The sequence below is a fragment of the Cavia porcellus genome, unplaced genomic scaffold, assembly GCF_034190915.1.
Source record: "Cavia porcellus strain 051 isolate PalLab524CR breed Dunkin Hartley unplaced genomic scaffold, mCavPor4.1 scaffold_13, whole genome shotgun sequence".
Classification (NCBI taxonomy): Eukaryota; Metazoa; Chordata; class Mammalia; order Rodentia; family Caviidae; genus Cavia; species Cavia porcellus.
In genome coordinates, this window is record NW_026947496.1 from 31,793,795 (window position 1) to 31,814,560 (window position 20,766).

Genomic DNA, 20,766 nt, shown 5'->3' on the forward strand with positions numbered 1-20,766 from the left:
ACGGGTGCTGAGCTGGGAGGGAAGCAGCCTGGATGAGCAAGGAGTAGAGGAGACAAGTGCTGAGCTGGGCCTCTTCAGATTAGAAAGCTGGACAGGTGAAAGAAAGGACTATGCAAAATGAAATACAGATGCTCTGTTTTGGTAATCTGACCACAGCTGGGGATTTAGCTCAGTGGCATAAGCACCTGCCTTGCAAGCACATGGTCATGAGTTCAAGCCCCAGTACAAAAAAGAAAGAAAGAGAAAAAGAAAAGAACAGTAATCTGACCACAGAAAATTCTGAGACAAATCTCTATCAGATACAATTGCCTTGGAAACAGTCTTACAGACCCCAGAATGGCAAGGACCTGAATTTGGAGGAGAAGCAGTTTTAGTTAGGGGTGATGGGGATCTCACCTGGCTTTCTTGCCATGTATACTGGCAATGTCAGGATTTGGGTCCAGGCCTGTGTGCCACTCCAGGCCTGTTCCTGATGCCATTGGAGTCTCTGGTTTTTGGCCTCTGTTTGTGCAAGTGTAACTTGCTTTGCCTGATTTTACTTTTCTGCAAGTTGGATACTCTGAGGTCTTCATGAGTACTTATTCTAATACTACAAGCAGTTTTTAAAAATAAAATTCCAGCTGGGTATAGTCCTCCTGTAATCTCAGCACTCTGGGAGGCTGAGGCAGAAGGATAGAAATTTCCAAACCCAGCGTGGGAAACTTAGCGAGAACCTGCCTCAGAATAAAATAAAATAAAATAAAATAAAATAAAATAATTTAAAAGGACTAGTATGTAGCTCAGTGGGAAGGCATTGGGTTCAATCATCAGGATTTTAAAAACAAATAAATAAATCTCATTTTTATTAGACTCCAATTGTTCAGACTCATCAATAGTGTCCAAAGCTAAAAGAGACCAGTGGGCTGTCCTTATTTGTAATCAATCTTTGTATATCATAAACATAAATAGCACTGTACTTTAAAGGTCTGGAGAGCAAGGATTGTGTCTTTTTTCTTTGTGTTTCCAGTATCCAGCAGAGCAGCCAGCACCCAGGAGGCCCCAAGCAACATTTATTGAATAAACTAATAAGACATAACACTGAAATGTGTCAATGCCATAAATTATTAGCCCAGTGCAGACCCTGCTAAATACCCGTTGACTCATGGAACCGAGTGACTCACAAAGGAAGGGTCATTCCAGGGCAAAGGAGTGTGGAAAGGAGGCGGGGAAGAATTCCATATTTCTCTGGGCCCTGTGGAGGAGCGCAACCCATGCCTGTTAGCACGGGTCTCCCCTCCATTCTAGGTGGTGGTGTGTCAGCAGCAGCAGGCTGGGAAATGGTTCGTGTGTGGTGGTGGACTCTCCCAGATGTTGGCTGGCACGGCCTCCTGTTGTCCAGAGACTGTGCTGAGTCTAATGTACTAGGTCAACATTGAGGACTCCTCAGTGTGGTAGGAGCTGCTGTGCAGAGAAATGCTAGCTGTGGGGACAAAGGTCCTCAAACACTACTCTTTGCCATGGAATGACATTGTGTTAAATGAGGTGATGTGTTTTAAGGATTTAACACAGTGCTTCCCGTATATGAAGCACTCAATAAAGGAAAATCACCGTTACTGTTTTTTATCATGGTTACTGCTGTGAGGGTCAAGTCTGTGAGGTAGGACCGAAGGGAAGTAGTTCTGGGTCCAGGCGTACCACGGGGCCATTTGTGGTAGAGCTGACTTGATGTTGTTGCAGGGGCCCTTGTCCCAAGTCACAAGGAGTGAATGCCTAGTGTGAGTGGTTCTGGGACGGCCTGGGTCAGATTCCTGGTCTGCTGTTGACTGATATGGTGGAGTCTGGATTTGAACTGGAATAAAAAAGATCTCACTTTGATTTGGAGTCAGATACCTTTGGGTAAAGCTTATAATCTTCCTCAGCCTCAGTTTCCTGACATGGGAAAGGCTCATCTGGGGACAAGTCAGTTAGCGAGGTACATGTTCCACCTCTGCAGCTTCTGCCTGCTCCCCTCTCTGGAGCCCTCTGCCTGCCTCAGCCTCCGGAGTGCTGGGATTACCTGTGTACACACACCAACGTGCTCGCTGTGTCTGTGAGGAGGAAGAGAGCAGGCAACTCAGTTTGGTTTTGTAGCAACGTGTGAAACCACGTGTACTGTAGAAAAAAGACTAAACCTAATTATTAGTTTGCTAGAGCTGTCAGAGCAAATGATCACCAACTGGGAAGCTTCAACAACAGAAATTTTCTCTCGGAATTCTGGGCTGGAGATCTGAGGTCTGAGATCCAGGTATTGCCAGCCCCACTCCCTGGGGGGCTGTCAAAGAACCCAGTTCAGGCCTCTGTTGAGTGACAGCGGCATCACTCCAGTCTTCCTGTGGCATTCTGTCATGTGTCTAAGCCTCCCTTTTTACAGGGACACCAATCATAACAGTTTAGAGCTCATTCTCCTCCAGTATGAAGCCCCTTCTGAAGTAACAGGGGTGCGGTTATCAACATGTGAACGTCTGTGGGGCGCAGTTAACTTGTAACATACAAGGACATTAAAGCTGATTGATAGTTCATTTGGGTAGAGAAAATGAATGCAGTAAAGAGAGAAGAGGTTCCCCCAGCCCCTTAGGAATACTCATCCAGCCCCTGCTGGAGCCCAGCAAGGAGTCTGAAGCGGAAACTCCAGGTGTGGGTTGGGGAGAATGGAGATGGGGTGGGGACAGCGAGGTGCTAAGGGGTGGGGACAGGGAGGTGCTAACCCTTGGCCTGAGCGGCACGGGCGAGATGGAAGAGAGATGGAGGCTTCAAAATGTGTCTTTTCATCCACTAGACTTTCCTCTGAGCCTTTGGGACAGTCACCAAAAGCAAAGATGGTGAAAACAGATTTACAAGAAGAAGCACTGTCATTGTATCAAGACACTTTTACGAAATGAAAGGCCCTGAGCCAGAAGATACCGGGAAGAGCCATTTCCAGCTGTAGAGTAGCTATGCTTCTCCTCAAGGGTGGTGATTTCCACTCAGATCTTATTAATGTTTGAATTTTTATTAAATGAACATAGTTTTATTGTTTTTTCCTGATCATAAAACATAGTACTTTTTAAAAAAAACATAAAAACAATTCAAAGAAAAAAAAAACCTGTATCTTACACCCCAGAAAATATAATTAATGTGAAGATATATGTATATATCTGTTTTCTAAGATACAAGTTTTCAGTTGTTTTTTAAGACAGGGACTCACTATGTAATCTAGGCTCACCTTGGGTTTGCCAAGATGCCCAGGCTGGGCTTGAACTCCTGGTCCTGCTGCCTCAGCCTCCTGAGTGCTGGGATTACATGTATATACACACTATCATGCTCGGTTCTGATATAAAAAATTTTGATGTGATCTTATATATGCTTTCTGGTAGGATGCTCTTCTAGTTTTTTTTTTTAACCAGAAATTGAACTCATGACCTTGTGCTTGCCAGGTAGGTACTTACGCTGATGAGCTATATCCCTGCCCCTAGTAGGATGTTTTTCTTTCCACTGAACAATAAGTAGGTGTCATAACTGCAGAAGATTGACCCTAGACCAAGAGACTGAAGATTTTCTCAAGAGCACATGATTTTGAGTGGAGCCAGAGGCTGCTGGGCTGCCGAGACCACAGCGCTAGATTTCATTGTTTATATGGTACCATCCTCTGCATTTCTTGCCCCATCTAGGCAAGGCTGCGCCTGCAGTATGCTGGGTAGTGAGCTGTGAGCAGGGTGATGCTGCTGTCCTGGTGAAGCTCTGTGGCTGATGTTTGGCTGGGAGTCTTCTCTGCTGTGGGCCCAGGATCTCTCGAATAGGTGCCACTTCAGCCCACACTCAGAAAGGCAGATGGCATGAAAGAGAGCAGCAGGTGACCCACAGTAAGCATTCAGTGTGAGCAAGAAGCCACTCTGTGTTGCTGGAAGCTGCTGCTGGGGTTGCGGTGGCTTCTGCCGTGTACCCTGCTCTTCCATCTCCCCACTGCCAGCCCAATCCATCTGAGCCATGTTCTGGGGAGTGGTCAAGTATTTCTGGCTTTGCATTTGGCTGCAGAAGAATGAAGAAATATTTTTTAAACCTAGCAATGTCCTTTGCTAGGGCAATATTTAGATTTATTTGTAGACATGTTTTATTTTTTACTTTTTTCTTTGACCTCCGAATCACAGAGAAATAGACATTACCAGGCACACATCCAACTGCTGGGCACATATCTATGCAGGCTTTTTTTCTGTGTCCTAGAATTTTCCTAGTTTAAAATCCATTTCTTCTGTCATGATGCAAAGTAGTGAAAAGATAAATCTAACATTTCTTGAGCAAGTTTAAAAGTGATGGTTTGAGATAGTTAGCATGCATCAGATTTATGTCTTGAGGGTAGGACCAGCTGCTGACCTTTCCGTCGACTTGAATGGAACTGAAAAGCCCAAATCCCAGATGGGGTGAGGGCATGGGTTTCCCAGTGACTCTTGACCTGGCTTTGCCTGGTAAGTTCTGAGGGTCACTGAACACTAACTAAGAAGCAGGCCAGTGCCCGAGGGCCTCTAGCCATAGGGAGCCAGCTCCCATCAATTCTGCCTCTTCTTATTTCTGACCTCAGCACCAAGTCCTAGCCAAGCACTTAGTCTGTTGGTGGTGATGACATATCAATATTGGCAGCCTGAATATCGTGGCTGACAAGCCAGGCCGCTGCCCTTGGCAGCCTGGGGGCAGAAACTCATCAGGATGCCTGTGTGGATGGCATTTGGGAGTTAGGGGTGAAGCCACACTGCAGCAGGAAAGGGGGAGGGGCTCTCCACTGCCAACCCCGTGGGGATCGCACACGTCTACTTCTGCAAGCATCATTAGCCTTGGACCACATGACTGGCAGGGTTTGCGTGGCTTTCTTACTAGAGCAGCTACTGTTTTTTGTGACAAGCAAAAGGAGCCATTATTGACCTCCTCTAAAGCAAAGGGAGTTTATCAGAAAAATGATGCTTTTGTGGTAAACAGTTTAGAACCTAGGGGAGCGTTGAGAACCAGGTTTGAGGTAGTAAGGGGAGCAAGCCTGTGGAAAGCACTGATTGTGTGCTGGTCCCATTGTGAGCACTTTACAGAAACTCACTAAACCCCACAGCAGCCCCACGGGTACCCCCTGCCATGACACCCTTTTCATGGCTGAGGGATACAGAAGCAAGCAAAGCAAGTGACACTATCACCACCACTAACATCACAGAGTCAGTGAGCCAGGATTTGAACACAGGCTCCTGGCTCCACAGGCTGGAGGCAAAGCAGCAGTCTGCAGGGCCCATGACAGTCTTGCCAGGGAACCAGAGGAAAAGGTGCCTCATTTTCCCAGGACTCAGTCCCAGTGGCCTAGATGAGACCCTCACCAAAGGGATCCACTTGGCCTATGGTCCATAGCTTAATGTGGCAGGGCTCACTCAATGATGTTCCCCAACATTGCTCCCCAAGCATCAGCTGTGAGCTGATCTCTGCTGGGTGAATATGTAGACTCAGCTGCCTCCAAGACCGGGGACCTCAGAGTGGGCTGGAACCAGAGCTATGAGGGAAAGTAGCCTTTGGGCTTGGCGGACCTAGGAGACAGTGCAGAGTCTTGGTCCCGCCTTCACTAGGGCTTCTCCTGTCCCTCTCACCCTGCCTCCAGCCCTGTGAGTGTCTCCAAAGACCCTGGGCCTCCCACTCTCTTTCAGGTTCAGGCCTACTGCTCTTTTCTTTCACAACAAGGGCCATCAAGGCTCACCACTGTGATTTCTGCTGGCTGCTGTGTTTATTTTGGTCACATGCACTTAGAGCCTAGGGCTGGTAGTTCTGAGAAAATGAGAAAACAAAGCTGCTCTCTGTAGGCGGGGCGTGGACAGGGCTACTGCAGGCAAGGTGGCTCAGCAGGGTGGGGAGAAACCTGCCGGTCTGCAGGCAGAGCAGGGAGTGGGGACATCAGAAAGTCTGTATAGTGGGACACTTGGGCCAGATCAGTGGTGGCAGCTATCCTACAGACAGCTGGACTCAGAAGCCATGCAAAGAAGGTCCATGTGCAAGGTAGGTTTGCGTGCCCTAGAAATAGTGAGAGGTGACCTGATGGCCTTCCAGTGTGGAGGGACTGAGATGTGAGTAGCTCAAGGGAAGGAGAAACAGTCTAGAGCAAAATCAGTTCACCACACAAATGGGCACAGTCTGTGTGGCAGGCATTGTGCTGCCCGCTGTGTGCAGATGGAGCTACTCAGGACAGAGCCCTTGGGGCAGTCAGGCCATAGGGGAGGGCTGGTGCCCATGCACCCTGCAGGCCAGGCTCTACTCTGGGAGTTCAAAGGGCACATTCTGTGTGGGGTGAGGATAGCCAGTCTTCAGGAAGAGGTCCAGGAGGGGAGGTCTTCCCAGGTGGATGGATGCTGACAGGCAGCTATAGGTGAAGCCAAAGACAGAGCCTTCAAGGACAGAAGACTGCCCCAGCCAAGGTGGACAGGAGGAGCTGAGAGTGGAGACCACATGGGCAGCGGCAGGGAGAAGCCTGGGTGCTGAGCTCAGAGGCTGGGCTTGGCTGGGCAGTGGAGGACTTTACTATGAGGAGAAGTGAGGTGAGGAGAGCTGATGGAAAGATGGGGAGTCAGGAGGTTTCTAGGATGTGTGAGACTCAGGTCCACAGAGGACCTACCCGCAGAGACCTTTGTCAAGTGACTAGGCATTCTGGCCAGCACTCATGGGTAGTGGGAGCCCAGGACCCTCCTTTGTTTCAGTTGCAGGGCAGATGGTTGGGAAGGGGGCTTAACTCATCCAGCAGGAGTCTTTTGGTGATAAAAGGTGGGGTTTCTTAGATGACCTGTGTTGTGTCTCCCAAATGTCAGTGTTCACTGCGGTCACACAACTAAGACACTGCATTAACATGGATCCTATTCTCTGTGCCTTTCATGACCATGGACCATAGTTTGCTCATAGCTAGCTCTTTAACACTCAACTAAGAACTGTCCTTAAGTTGGCTTTATGATGTTAGCTACGTTTAGGTGGAAAGATGAGTGTCTACACTTAAGAGTGCCAGCTTCCCACAGGCCAGAAACAGAACACTTCTGGGCATTAGGACATCCAATGACATATAATAATAATTTATGTGCTCTTTTATAGTTTATGCATTTCATTAGTAGACCAGTTTCTCGGATGTAAGTGAGAAGTCAGACTTAAGGTCCTTTGTCTCTAAAACCCTCTATTGCCATGAGGTGTCCTAATGTGAGCAATCAGGGACCAAACTTAAAAGGAGGTGATTTAAGGCAGTGGCAAGCCTATGAGAATCATCTATGAAGTTTAGAACCTGAAAATAGAGGTGGCTTCCCAGTGGGTGCTTTAGGGAAATTCACCGATGATAGATCTGGATTGGACAATTCAAGAGGAATTAGGGAATGCTTGGTTAGATAACTAGGCATAATAGCAGCAGCTTGTGAGGAATTACTATTGTCATCCCCAAATCTGAGCACAAGGCAGTCACCCCAGGATGAAGTGTCTTCCCAGGACACACAAAGCCTTGATTTGAGCACCCTGGCTTGGTTCTCACCCAGAACACACTTTTTTGGCCCCATCCAGAAGGAACCTAGCAGGATTCCTAGCCTGCTGGCAAGCTACTGGTGAAGATGGTGAGCCAGCAGTCAGGGGTTGGTTGTGCCAAGTGAGAAGACTACCTGAACCCAGACTCTGGTGGGGGAGACCAAGTTGCTACTAACTGTGGGTTGGTGATTCAGGTTAAAATCCATTCAACCTTAAAGCAAATTTCACCCTCTGCCTAGGAAGGACCTTCCTCTCCAGGGTTGAGAAAGAGGTAAACGTGTGCCTGTGGGACATCCTTGCACACAGTTAGCTTCACACTGCCCACCAAGAGCCCTCTGTGGCCAGCAGATCACAACACAAGGTCTTCATCTGATGAGCACACGATAGTCCTTGGGGTGCTCTGCATAAGGCTGCTGGCTCCAGATAGTACACAAAGCAGCAGAGGGAAAGCCAGGCAGAGAGGTTGCTGGGTGGATGCTGTATCCACTGAGCTGAAATGGCCCTCAACCAGGCACTGCCCAAGGTTGAGGTCTCCTTGCCAAGTGGGAAGAGGTCAGCAGGCCCCAAGGAGAGCTGCGGCAGAACAATGCTGGCCTGGTGACAGGTAGCAGAGCCTGGCCTTCCCTCTCCCTGACTCTCAGGCAGAGCCCGTAGGCCTGGCCCTCCAGGTGGTGGTGAGAATCTGCTGATCTGCCCCACCTAGCATGTGCCTGAAATGTTCCAGTCATTTTGCATATTATTTGCCAGGGAGTGGTTCCTGAGTCCTGCTTCATGCAGGCTTCTGACTAGAAATGTTAAGACAAAAGAGAGTGCCCCCATCAAGCCTTAGAGGTTAGGGGAGGTGGACCCTAATCCTCCCAGTTACCATGGTAGAAAGTGGGGCCTTTGGGAGGTGGTGGGGTCCAGAAGATGACAGTCAGTGGAGCCCTGTGATGGAATTGGGGCCTGCTAAGAAAATGTAGAAAACCAGGGCTCCACTACACACACACACCACAAATGGCTGTGTGAGGACTGGCCTAGGAGCGGGGCCCTCACCAAGAACCCAACCACATAGGTTTCCTGATCTGGGGCTTCTGCCTCAGGACTGTGAGGAGCAAATGGGGCTGTTGCAGCCCTGGCTGGATTGTTCTGCTGCCTCAGTGGACCCTTGGCTGCTTTGGAGAAGAGTAACTGTTCTGTTCTGGACGCTGAGAGGCTTTATTTTGAAAACCTCTGTTACTGCTGTCACTGAGGATGCTGCCACCTGAGCTTTCTACATACCAGTGCCCTGGGCCCTAGACCCACCCTGGATGGACAGAAGACCTGCATTCCTGATGGGAGCCATGGGCCACTGGTGGCAGTTGAAACTTAAACTAAACAATATTAAAACCAGCTACTCAGTGTGTGTTTGCATGTGCATATGTGTGTGTGAGTGTCACTGTGTAGAAGCAGGATGTTAAGGCCAAAGACCCGAGCTCAGCCTACAGCTCCACCCTTGCTGCAGCATCTGATCCCATATGTCTTAAGTTCCCCCTGAGCTCCTCTGGCCATACCCCTCCCTCTCTGTGGGGTGAGGAGTTGGCAGGCTAAAGCCCAACACATAGAGCATACACACCCTTCCAGAGGATCCCACAGGACTCCAGTCCATGCAACTCAGTCCCCTTTCCAGACCTACAGGCTTCTTCCTGTCCATTCTACTGATGTGCACAGAGGACTGTGTGGAGCTGGGTGGACTGAGCTTGGCTCAGGATCTAAGATATTCTTAAGCACCAGTTGATGAAGCATAAACCTGTGGCAAGAAGAGCAGGGCCAGCCAGGTCAATGGCTCTGTGAGCATCAGAGGTGGACCTTGTAATACTTACCTTTTTGGAGCTTTGGGGTCAGCCAGAAGAGCCAATTCATATCCACCAAGCACCTTCATAAGTGAAGACAGCTCCCCTATGGGGCTAGTTCACCCCCTCATGAACACAGGCTTTCATGAGAGAATGCAAATGTGTGCCTTTCATGCCAATTCCTTCACCAACATGAGATATCTTTTTCAGGCCCAACTCTCTCAGGCCTTAAATGGAGTTTCAGACAAGGCCAAAGAAGCAAAGGAGTTCCTGGTTCAGCTCAAGAACATCCTGCAGCAGATCCAGGTGAGTGTGTGACGGCACTGGGTGTGCTCTGTGTGCTTAATATGCAGAACCCACAAATACACAGAAGGAAGGGGACAGGTGTTTCCAGCAGAGGACTTTAGAAGGTTAGTGTGGCCTGTTGGATGTGCTTGGTTGCTGAAGGTGCTACTCTCCATCCATGGACATGGAAGGTGACACCTGCTGTGGAAGGGAATTCACATGAAGCCAATTAGAAAAGTCCTGCAAAAGATGTCTGGACAGATGTGATCCATCACCACGTGGCTGTGTAGTCCTCTGTAGTGATATCTAAATGGGGTGCTTGTTAAAGCCAAACATGCCCGTGTAACCAATGCATCCAAACATAAGTGCCTCATTTCCTAAACAAGTGTGTTTGTGGAGTGCCTATGCTCTGTCCTGAACTGAGTCTACCAAAGACACAAAGACCAGCAGTCTTGCTTCAGGGAGCTTGTGGGGGTGGGGGGAGTGCTCATGTGTGTGGACACACAGAGGCTGCCCATAGAGATCAGGAGCCTGTTAACCCTCCATGTATCCAGCTGGAAAAAAAGAGTCTTAGGGCCCCCAAATTCTTAATTAGCCCATAAAAATTGTGTTAACCAGCTTTTCATTCTTCTGACAAGGTACCAATTATAAGGATGAGGAGGTTTATTTTGGCAGTTCCAGTCCGTAGTCACTTGGCGACGAGCATTTTAAGTCCCAAGGTTTCCTCTGTTTCACAAACATGAGATACATTAGTTTGCTTAGGCTGCATCACACACTAGCAGAGATGGGGAAACTTATAGAGCAAAAATTTATTCTTTCAGTTGTGGGAGTTGGAAGTTCAAGGTCAAGGTGTCGACAGGACTGTTTCCCCTGAGGCCCCCTCCTTGGCTTGCAGATGGGATCTCTATCCCTGCCCTCATGTACATCCCTCATCCCTTTCCTAAGGGCACCTCAGTCAGACTGGGTCCAGGCCCGCTGTCGTGGCCTCATTTTCATTTCATGACCTACTTCACAAATTGCAGTACAGTCACATTCTGAGGTCCTGGGGTTGAGACTTCCACACTGATCAGCCCATAGCCTGAGGTCTGAATCCATGATGATTTTGGACCTGGAGGAAAGACCTACATCAAGAACATAATTGTTTTCTTTGTTTGCTCATTCCTGATTATAAAAAGCAAAAGAATAGATCATAGATGCTTGGACGATGAATGTGGTGGCACACACCTATAATCCCAGCACGTGGGAGGCTGAGACAGAGGATTACTATGAGTTTGAGGCCAATCTGGGCTCCATGTTGAGTCCTGAATTACAGAGTGAGACCCTGTCTCAAAAAAGAAAAGTTTTGGAAAGTAGAGCAAAAACAGACAGAACTAAGAAAAAGTTTGCTGCACATGTCACCATGTTGATGTGAGTTCTTCCATTACTTTGTGCATGAAATTATGATGCATCCTGTCTGATTTCCTCCTCCTCCTCCTCTTCTTCCTCTTTGTCTTTCTTCTCCTTCTTATTCTTTTTGGTTCTTTGAGGCAGGGTCTTGCCATGTATTCCAGGCTGGCCTTGAAATCACTATGCAGCCCAGGCTGGCCTCAAACACACAGTAATCCTCCTACCTCAGTCTTCCAAGTGCTAGGATTACAGCATGCACCACCATGCACACCCAGTTCCTTCTTCTTTTTTCAGTACTAAGCATGGATCCCAGGGCTTCACGCATGCTCAGGGCTCTTTTTCCTTCTTGGCACTCTGTCGTGAGCACATCTCATGGTGCTAACAATGCTCCATGAGCAGGTGTGCATGACAACAGGTTAGGACCCTCCCAATTCATATTTCTAAACGCCCACACACCAGTATCTGTGTCTTTGAGCCAAACACTCCCCAAACACTCTTCCATAGTGATATTCAGTGTATTAACTATTGTTACTCTCGTATTATTTGTTACAAAATTTTGTTTTATTTTTTCAGTAAGAAAAGCAAACCACTCTTCTATCTACAGGACTTAGGAACTCTTTTCTTAACACTCTCTGCTTCCCCAAGGAAAATGGCCTGGACTATGAGGCCTGCTTGGTGGCTCAATGTGATGCCCTGGTGGACGCGCTGACCCGGCAGAAGGCCAAGCTGCTCACCAAGGTGACGAAGGAGAGGGAGCACAAGCTGAAGGTAGGCAACTGCGTGCTCTCTGCTGAGGGCTGGGCGAGTGCAGTGAGGCTGGCTGAGCTGGCTGGTCCCATTGCACCAGAGGCCAGTCACTACCCTGGCTCTGTCCCCAAGTGTCCTGCTGTAGTCAACTCATCAGCCACACTCCCACCTTCCCTGGCTCCTGTGTCTGTCAAAGGAACCCTCTTAATCTCATCTTGCACAGCAGGAGTGACCTGTGGCAGTGACCAGACTTAGTTCTGCTCAGGCCTCCAGCTCTGTCCAGTCTCACGTACTAACACATGGGGCCCGTTTCCACCAGAGGGCAGCAAAACTTGCCCTTTCCCTTACACAGTTTCTGGCTCCAACAAGATGCTCCCAATTCTGAAATGGGGAATGGTTCTTACTGTCTAGGTCACTGTCCCACTGTTAGAGAGACTTTTCCCAATCATGTGTGCACAATGAAGCTGCTGAGCCAGAGGACCCATCTGTGAGCTCCAGAAGGGCAAAGGAAGGGGAGGAGCTAGCCCCTCACATGGGAGTTCAGATGAAACCCTTTCTCTGCAACCCTGTCCAGAATGTAGAAATTTACAGTGCTGGAGAATGAGTCTTTTTACTCTCCACTAAAGAGGACACTAGAGGTTCACGAGTGAAACGGGGAGAGGCAGGTGGGAAGTGACCCAGACCAGCACTGCCTCCCCTCATCATTGCACCAGCTCTGACTCTCCGAGGCTGGCTGCTCTTGCCCTGAGCCACGATCACCCAGAGTCTCCCCATTGTAGATGGTCTGGGACCAGATCAACCACTGCACACTGAAGCTGCGCCAGTCCACAGGGCTAATGGAGTACTGTCTGGAGGTGATCAAGGAGAACGACCCCTCGGGCTTCCTACAGGTGAGGCACCACTGGAGGACTACAGGTGGGCTTCTTCCAGCTCCTCCAACACCACACCCCAAAACCAGCCCAAATTTGAGGCAAGATCTTTTCCTGGCTTGGAGCCAGGAATTTGCTCAGTAATTCCAGAAGCTCGCTGGCTGCAATCCTATTTTTGCATCATCCATTAAGCAAAAAGGTGAAATGGTATCATCTTAGGGACCAAATGCCATGCTTCAGCATTTTCCTCACAAATGGGAAATGATAGTCTTTGCCAAGGTGGCTGGCCAGACTTCACAAGAAGTGAGTTTGCAGAATTCATACAGCCCATACTTCAGGGTGCAGAATCCTGCAAGCCTGGCTGGTGACCAGTCACCCACAGAGACTGTGCAGTCTTCCAGCGACCATTGAGACAGCCTCAAGCTGGCTCAGGGACAGGAGGAGCTCAGAAACAGGGCAGTGATTCAGTCTGTGGGGAAAATGATGAGCACCTTGATTATCCCCCAGGAAGGGTGCATGAGCTGTATGGTAAGCAGAGCCATGGGTGGGACATAGTTAGAGTTTACAGCAGAAGTTACAGAATAACTTGTAAGAGACATGAGGGGGAAGTGAGAGACACTTTCTTCACACCCTGGAACAAGTGACTAGTATGTTTCACTTTGCAAACTACTAGATTTTCAAGGATGCTTTTGCATATTTTTTAAGAACATCACTTACTTCACAAAAGGATGTGGCCGACTTTTTTTTTTTAAATAGCCAGTGCTTCTTTAAAGTTTTACATGATCAGTCTTCTGAGCTATAATTGAAACAGTGCACTGCATCTTTATACAGCTAGTTCTGGCCAGTTCTCTTCAGGCTGGGTCTCTTCATCTCTGCCATGGTTAGAAGGCACAGGTCCTCTGCTTCCCAAACCGCAAGCACAGAGCTCCAGCCCTTCCTCAACAACTGTGTACAATTTTTTTCCTGCAATTCAGACCCTCAACCTTGTGCTTCCCCTCCCCAAGATCTCCGATGCGCTGATCAAGCGTGTGCAGGTGTCTCAGGAGCAGTGGGTCAAAGGTGCCCTGGAGCCGAAAGTGTCTGCAGAGTTTGACCTGACCTTGGACAGTGAGCCGCTGTTGCAGGCCATCCACCAGCTGGACTTTCTTCAGATGAAATGTAGGGGTGAGCCGCGGTTGGCCCCAGTTCAGTGGGTGCTTCTTCCCAGAGAGCACCCAGTCTGAGGGGCAGTTGGTGCTGGTGGGAGCCTGTGATGCCCAGGCTAGCAGAGTGAGGGGTGGGATGCCAAGCGACAGACCTGGCTGTGGAGGTTGGGTTCTGGCCTCAGCCAGAGATGAGCTTCCTCCTTGTAAAGTAAGCTCTGTTTGTCATTCAGAAACACTAGCTGGGGCTGGTGACATGAATCTGTAATCTCTAGGAAGCTGAGACAGAAAATTTCCAAGTTTGAGCCCAGCCTGAGTAACATGGCAATTCAGAGAGACCTTGTCTGAAAATAAAACAGGGCTGGGGATGTAGCTCAGTGCAAAGAGTTCAACCCTAGTGCCATAAAACAAAAACAAAACAAAACAAAAAAACAGTGTCCATCCAGGCCATGCTGACCATGCCAGTTCACCTAGGTGCAAGAAAAATCAAGTCTGCAACCAACCCCTCATTGACTGAGCTTCTGGTCCAGATAAGGCTATACATCACATGCAAACAAATCAGAACATAGTGTCAGATACTGGTAAGCACTATAAATAGAGGGCAGAGAGAGAAGCAGCAGTAGATATTGGGGGGTATATTTTGAGGCGAGGAGGGGGAAGGAAGGAGGAAAGGAACTAGAGAGAAGCAACCTAAGAGTAGAGCACCCAGGGAGGCAGAGGGATAGCAAGTGCCAGGGCTCTGAGGCAGGAACAAAGTTTCTATATCCCAAAAAAGAGCAAGGAAGTCAGACGTGAGAGCAGAATGAGCAGGGAGCCGGCTTCAGAGGTCTGAGGGGACACACAATGAAAAGCTAAGCAAAGGTTCCCCAACCTGGACTGTTAACGAAATTAGCAAGCGATGGCCAGGCAAGAGTCCTGTCCTCCACGCTGCCTCTCAGAGCTGCCGCGGGCATTTAGTGAGGAAAGCACAGCTCTTCCATCTTCTGCAGACTGGAGGCCGTACCTGCAGATCTGGGAAGCAGGAGTCCTGACTGCAGGATGTGTGATGTGGCCATTTTTAACCTCACAGAAAAGCAAGTCTCTTGCACATTTTTGTCTCATTCCCATGTTTTGTACCCTGTGAGGTTCAGAAGTGCCACTTGCCCCAGGTGCAAATGAGACAGTGTGAGGAGTCTGGGTGGCCTGGTGGGGTGCAGGAGCTGCATGGAGGGACGGTTATCCCAGAAAGTGGAGGTGCCATGGGAGGAGCTTAGGAAACTGGGTACTGCTCCTACTTTGTGGGTTGCGGGGTTGAGATGAGAGCAGGAGGGGATGGAAGGGGACCAGTGGGCAAGAGTCTAACTGTGCTGAGGACATGCAAGTCAGATGTCATCCAGCTGGGCTGCCAGCGACCTCATTTTTTTTTTCTTTTTGTACTGTGAATCAGACTCACAACCTTGAGCTTGCCAAGCAGGCGCTTACGCCACTGAGCTAAATCCCTGGTCCAATGACCTCACTCTTGGAGCTAAATGGAAATAGGCATTTTTTCCAGAACCAATCTTATCATTTTCCCTTTTTAAAAAGGTCAGAGTGAACTATGTCAGTTTCAGAACTCTCTTGAGCTTGATAAATAGAGTTAGAGCATGCAGATTCTCCCACTGTCAGCCTAGGAGAGCTCAAGGTACACCTGACTCAAGCCCTATTGCTTGGATTGGCTATAGGATCCTCCAAGATGTTTCCTCTGTCTAGATCTACTCCCCTGACTTCTTAAATCTTCCTCCCAAAGGAAGATGAATCAGTGTACTTTGTGTCAGTCAGTTCTACATCACTGTAACAAATCTGTGAGATAGTCTTTGAAGAAAAAGGTTTATGTTGGCTCACAGTTATGGAGGTTCCAGCCCATGGTTGGTTGACCTGTTAATTGGTGGTGAGGCAGTATATCACAGCCACAGTATGATATAGCAAACCCACTCCTCTCATAGCCAGGAAGCAAAACAGAGAAGGGAAGGGGCTGAGGTCCCACACCCCACTTTGAGGGCATGGTGGTAGTGACCTGATGACCTCCCACTAGTGCCTATCCTTTAAAGTTGCCAATACCCCAAATAATACCATACTGGAAACCAATTCTAACACTAACACAGGGGCCTTTGGTGGGCAGTTATGATCCGTAGCACAGTATCCTATGCCCTGACCCAAGGGTAAGCCTGAGGCCATCTCACTTGGTCCCAGCCTCTCCAAGAGAGGGCAGCAGGCAGAGTGTGGACTCTGCTGTATTCTGCAGTCTCTCAGTGTGCAGGTGGGGAAGAGGAGCTCCTTCTCAGGACATTGGCTCTGAGCACTGGGCCACGGGCACAACCCCTGGGATGTGGGACTTCCTCTAGGGCTCCCTGTGCTTCCCTGTCCACTGGCAGTGGCTGTTGGTGGCAAGAGAGAGAGAGCTCAGTCACATGGCCCTCAGGGGCTTGTGGGAGCAGGACACTGCAAGCTGACCCCACGGTCCCTGTCCCAGTGCCGCCTGCACCCCTGCTGCAGCTGGAGAAGTGTTGCACCCGCAACAACAGTGTCACACTGGCCTGGAGGACACCACCCTTCACCCCCAGCCCTGCTGATGGCTACGTCCTGGAGCTGGATGATGGCGATGGGGGGCAGTTCCGGGTGAGTCCCATGGGTCCTGGGGGGCCCTGATGCATGGTGGGTGGCCAGGGAGTGGGTTAGTCCATGAGGCTTCTCTTAACCACAGTGCCACCTGAGAACAGGGCCTGGCCACAGGGACCCAGGGGTGCAATTTAGTGAGATCCTGTCTCAAACTAAAAAAGGCTGAAGATGCAGCTCAGCGTGAAGTCACTGAGTTTAATCCTCATAACCACATGCCAAAAAAATTTTTATATATGTGCTTATATACTCAACTTTTAGAGGAAGTGTGTCCTTTGGGAATCACTGAATCTTGTATGGGTATGGGTTATGGGGAAAGTGAGGTGATGCAGCTTGGGTCAGGGACAGCAGACCTTAAGTGAGTGCAGATCTCTGTCTCTCCTGTGGTGCAGGTAAAGCAAGAGGGGGAGGCGCTCCTCTCCTGGAAACCAGAAAGGAGAACAGAGGAAGACTGGAAATACTAAGAGAAGCACCCACAAAACTCAGAGACAGCCCCTCCTTGAGTACAGGCCAAGGCCAGGGCTCGTGGGCAGCAGGGGTGCAGGGAAAGGCGAGGCTTTCAGACATAGCTGGATTTGAAGAGCAGCCCCTACGAAGATTAGTGGGGTTCTGGGAGGAGCTTCCGTCATCTTGTGTGTGTCCCTGGGGTGTGTGGCCATTAGGATACTTCATGCAATGCACAATGATGACTATTAATTTGCAATGGGACAAAAAGTGAAAAGTGAGCCTTCACTAGGCAGGTGGAGGCTGCAGGCCAAATGAGCAGCACGGCATGGTGACAGCTGCCGTGGTCATACGTGCTGGGAGCTAGCAGAACCAGCAGAACTTGGAAGCCAAGGGTAAACAAATCCATAGAAGGGAAAAATTGGGATATGGGCAGGAACATCTTACCCCCAGAGACACCTGGAAAACAGCAGCCCTAAGAAGCCAGAAGCAAAAGATTCCACCTCAATATCAGGAAAGGATGTGGCAGTCCTGTCCCCCAGGCTCCATCTTATTCTGGCAGGGTCAACCTCGGTAGAGGCAGGACATTATCTGGTAGTGTGGCATCCAGCTGCAGACCTGCTGCTCTGTCTCTCTAGGTTCCCCGCCTCCCCCAGCCTCCCAGGCAGAGGCCACCCAACCAGCAGTATGAATACCTGCCCTCTTGACCATGGCTCAGGCCCTGCCGTGCACTGCTGGGCTCTGGCACTTTCTGTCAGTCCTGCTGGGCAATAGCACTCTGAGTGTCAATTTGCTGTGAGGGATTTTTCTGGAGCACTAATGGGCAGCCTTGGCTCTTCCAGGAGGTGTATGTTGGCAAGGAGACTCTGTGCACCATAGACGGGCTGCACTTCAACAGCACCTACAATGCCAGGGTCAAGGCCTTCAACTCCTCAGGTGTCGGGCCGTACAGTAAGACAGTTGTCCTGCAGACATCTGATGGTAAGCACCACATCTCAGAGGGGGCACACAGACACATCCAGTCTTGCCTTGAGTGCTATGGTGAGGATTTTAGAGAAAGGGACTCGTGTCTCACATCCTGGGGTGGTGGGAAGTCAAAGGGGTGTCCCCCTCCATGGGCTGCAGAACAGAGAACTAAGCTATGTGACCTTGGCCACATCACTTTGCTCCTCTGTGTCTCAGTCTCCCACCACGAGGTGGGCCATCAAGGTCCCCTTCCTTCTCTCCTAACAGTGCGTGTGTTTGTAAGCGTCCCAGAAGGCAGGACTGCACGATGCATCTGCATGTGGGACTGGGAGGCCTGAACACCTGTGCTCCTTGGCATGCTGGGTTCTGGGGATGGGAATGTGGAGGAACACAGAGCAAGGAACATGTGCATTGCTGTGTGTGCGTGTGTGCATGTGTGTGTGTGGTGTGTGGACACTTCCCAGACAAAGGACCACTGGACACTGGGTGCCCACTCTCCAGTGAAAACCAATGCGTCTGGGTCTCAGCACATTAGAAACCGTGGGAGAATTCCATCGCCTGACCCCGCTCTTCTTATGTCTTCCCTTCCCAGTGGCCTGGTTCACCTTTGACCCCAACTCTGGGCACCGGGACATCATTTTATCCAATGACAACCAGACAGCCACTTGCAGCAGCTACGATGACCGGGTAGTGCTGGGCACAGCCGCGTTCTCCAAGGGTGTGCACTACTGGGAATTGCACGTGGACCGGTACGACAACCACCCAGATCCTGCCTTTGGGGTGGCCAGGGCCAGCGTGGCCAAGGACATGATGTTGGGCAAGGATGACAAGGCCTGGGCCATGTACGTGGACAACAACCGCAGCTGGTTCATGCACTGCAACTCTCACACCAACAGGTGCGTGCTGCGCTGCCCTTCCTGATGTGCCCATTCCATCTCCACCCTCAATGCCAAGTGCGCAGGGGCCGCGTGGTGGTGTTTTTAGGCACTTGGTTCTCCAGTTCCAGGTGGTTTGACAATTACCAGGGAAGTGACCCCTGGTCTGCAGCCCAAATGAGAGTGTGTGACAATGGCTAGCACAGCACTCGCACACTAGGTCCACAGTCCGCACCTGGTACATGATGGGTATTCTGGGTACCGAGCTCATGGTTTTCTTTCGGGTTTTGCTCCCCTTTCCTTTGCAGCCATCAAGCCAAGCTTGAGTCACTTCGGGCTGTGAGTGGGCCCTGGCTGTCCACAGGGAGCAGATGTTGCCATTTCTGGTCACTCACCTGGAGTGACTTCCACCACTGTCCTCAAGGGTGAGGGAGTCTCAAAACGCCAAGTTCAGTAGGCCCCAACTCTTGACAGTCCGTCCTCACAGATCTCTGCTCTGGGTCTACCTGCTGCTCCTACAGGCAGCCACTTTCCCCACAGCCAGAGAGCAGGCTTCTCTCCCAGGCAATCTTGGTCTGGCAAGAACTGGCCTGAAGTCCCTGGGGATCCCGCCTGCTAGCTGTTTTCTGCTAATGTCCTTCCTTCCAGAGCCTGAGGACAGGCCAGCAGCTTTTTCTCTCTCTGCACTTTCTGCCCTGGCTGTTTTCTTGCTGGCTGGCCCGGCTGTGCAGGCTGAGTGGTACCAGGGCCCACAAGGGGCAGAGTGCTGAGCTCCACGGTAGGAGTCAAGGCCCGGCGCTTCAGGACGGTTACTACCGCCACCCTGTGGTCAACCTCAGAAGAACACCACCAGCCAAGTTCAAGTCCCCTTTCTGATTGTGGGTCCTGACCCAATTAGCCTTCCACACCTTCCAGAAGACCTGCCCTCTCCAGGAACACCCTCCAGGCCCACCCACAACCTCTCCTCCAGGCTTCTTGTTGTAAGCCCTTCCACTGCTCACCTTCTCTGGGCCTGGGCTACCCAGCTCAGTCCTAAGAGGAAGCACCGACGTGCTTTTCCTATGGGGTGAGTTGGCCCATGGGTGTGATGAAGGTCAGCCAGACCCAGGCCGTTCTCTGAGGGTGTTCCTCCCCAAGCACGTGATACAGGTTCCCGTAGCTCCATCACTGAGGTGCTCAAGGCCCCACCGCTGGCCACCTGGGGATGGAGACTCAGACACAGGGTTTGATTTTCAACTTGTGCCCTTCCACTTGCCATAGCTTTGTCCCCAAGATGGTATGTATGTTCTGCAACCTTTGTGTCCACATCTCAATCCAGCTCTGCATCGGCATAGCTTAAAACTAAAAGGGGGACCAAGTTAGTTCCTCTCTTTGGCAGGCAAAGGCAACTTTTACATTCATTCTGCCTCTTCTAAATTCAGAGGGATCCCTTTCTCTGGTGTGCAGGTTTCACTTAGTGCTGGGCAGAGCTGAGCAACTTGGTCTCCCAGGTTAAAAGACTTGCTGTGCGGTCCGGTAATGGATGTGCCTCACCAGATGCTTGAAAAACCACAGAATATGCCTTGCGCCAACCCTGGGGTGAGGGTATCCCTGACATACTTCAGAGGATTCTCCTGAGTCATGGCCTGTACCCCAGGCTGAGTGTGGTGATGGGTTTTCCTTCCATCTCTCTAGGACGGAAGGTGGCGTGTGCAAGGGGGCCACTGTCGGTGTGCTTTTGGACCTGAATAAGCGCACTCTGACCTTCTTCATCAACGGGCAGCAGCAGGGCCCCACAGCCTTCAGCCATGTGGATGGGGTCTTCATGCCGGCCCTCAGCCTCAACCGCAACGTGCAGGTACTGTTTGCCTGCTGCCAGGGGTGGTCTGTGCGCTCCCCCTGCTAGCCATGGGCTGCTGCCCTCCCTAGAGCAAGTCAGAGTCTCAGGAAGCTGGTCACTAGCCCACCAGACAGAGCAGAGAACCTGGCTACCACTGCCCCAGCATGCCCAGGGTGGGGTCTCTTTGTGAGGATCAGTTCCCCCTTGTTCTCTTGGACCAAGTGGGGCTGACTTTAGAGAAGCAAAGCACAGCGCTGGGCCCAGGCAGAGAGTCCTGGCCAGAGACAAAAT

General features: G+C 50.3%; 1 protein-coding gene across 2 annotated transcripts in view; it reads left to right on the forward strand.

Moving 5' to 3' along the window:
- The window catches only part of Trim67 (tripartite motif containing 67), a 38,152-nt gene that overhangs the window by 11,278 nt on the left and 6,108 nt on the right, over positions 1–20,766 (forward strand). The window contains exons 2-9 of one of the 2 annotated variants that reach the window (XM_063260040.1): positions 9,522–9,617; positions 11,628–11,750; positions 12,509–12,619; positions 13,603–13,762; positions 16,229–16,374; positions 17,658–17,796; positions 18,374–18,677; positions 20,331–20,493. In XM_063260040.1, coding sequence (XP_063116110.1) covers positions 9,522–9,617; positions 11,628–11,750; positions 12,509–12,619; positions 13,603–13,762; positions 16,229–16,374; positions 17,658–17,796; positions 18,374–18,677; positions 20,331–20,493 — 1,242 coding nt within the window. The remainder of the gene's footprint in view (positions 1–9,521; positions 9,618–11,627; positions 11,751–12,508; positions 12,620–13,602; positions 13,763–16,228; positions 16,375–17,657; positions 17,797–18,373; positions 18,678–20,330; positions 20,494–20,766) is intronic. The other variant, XM_003473495.5, reaches the window with a different exon arrangement.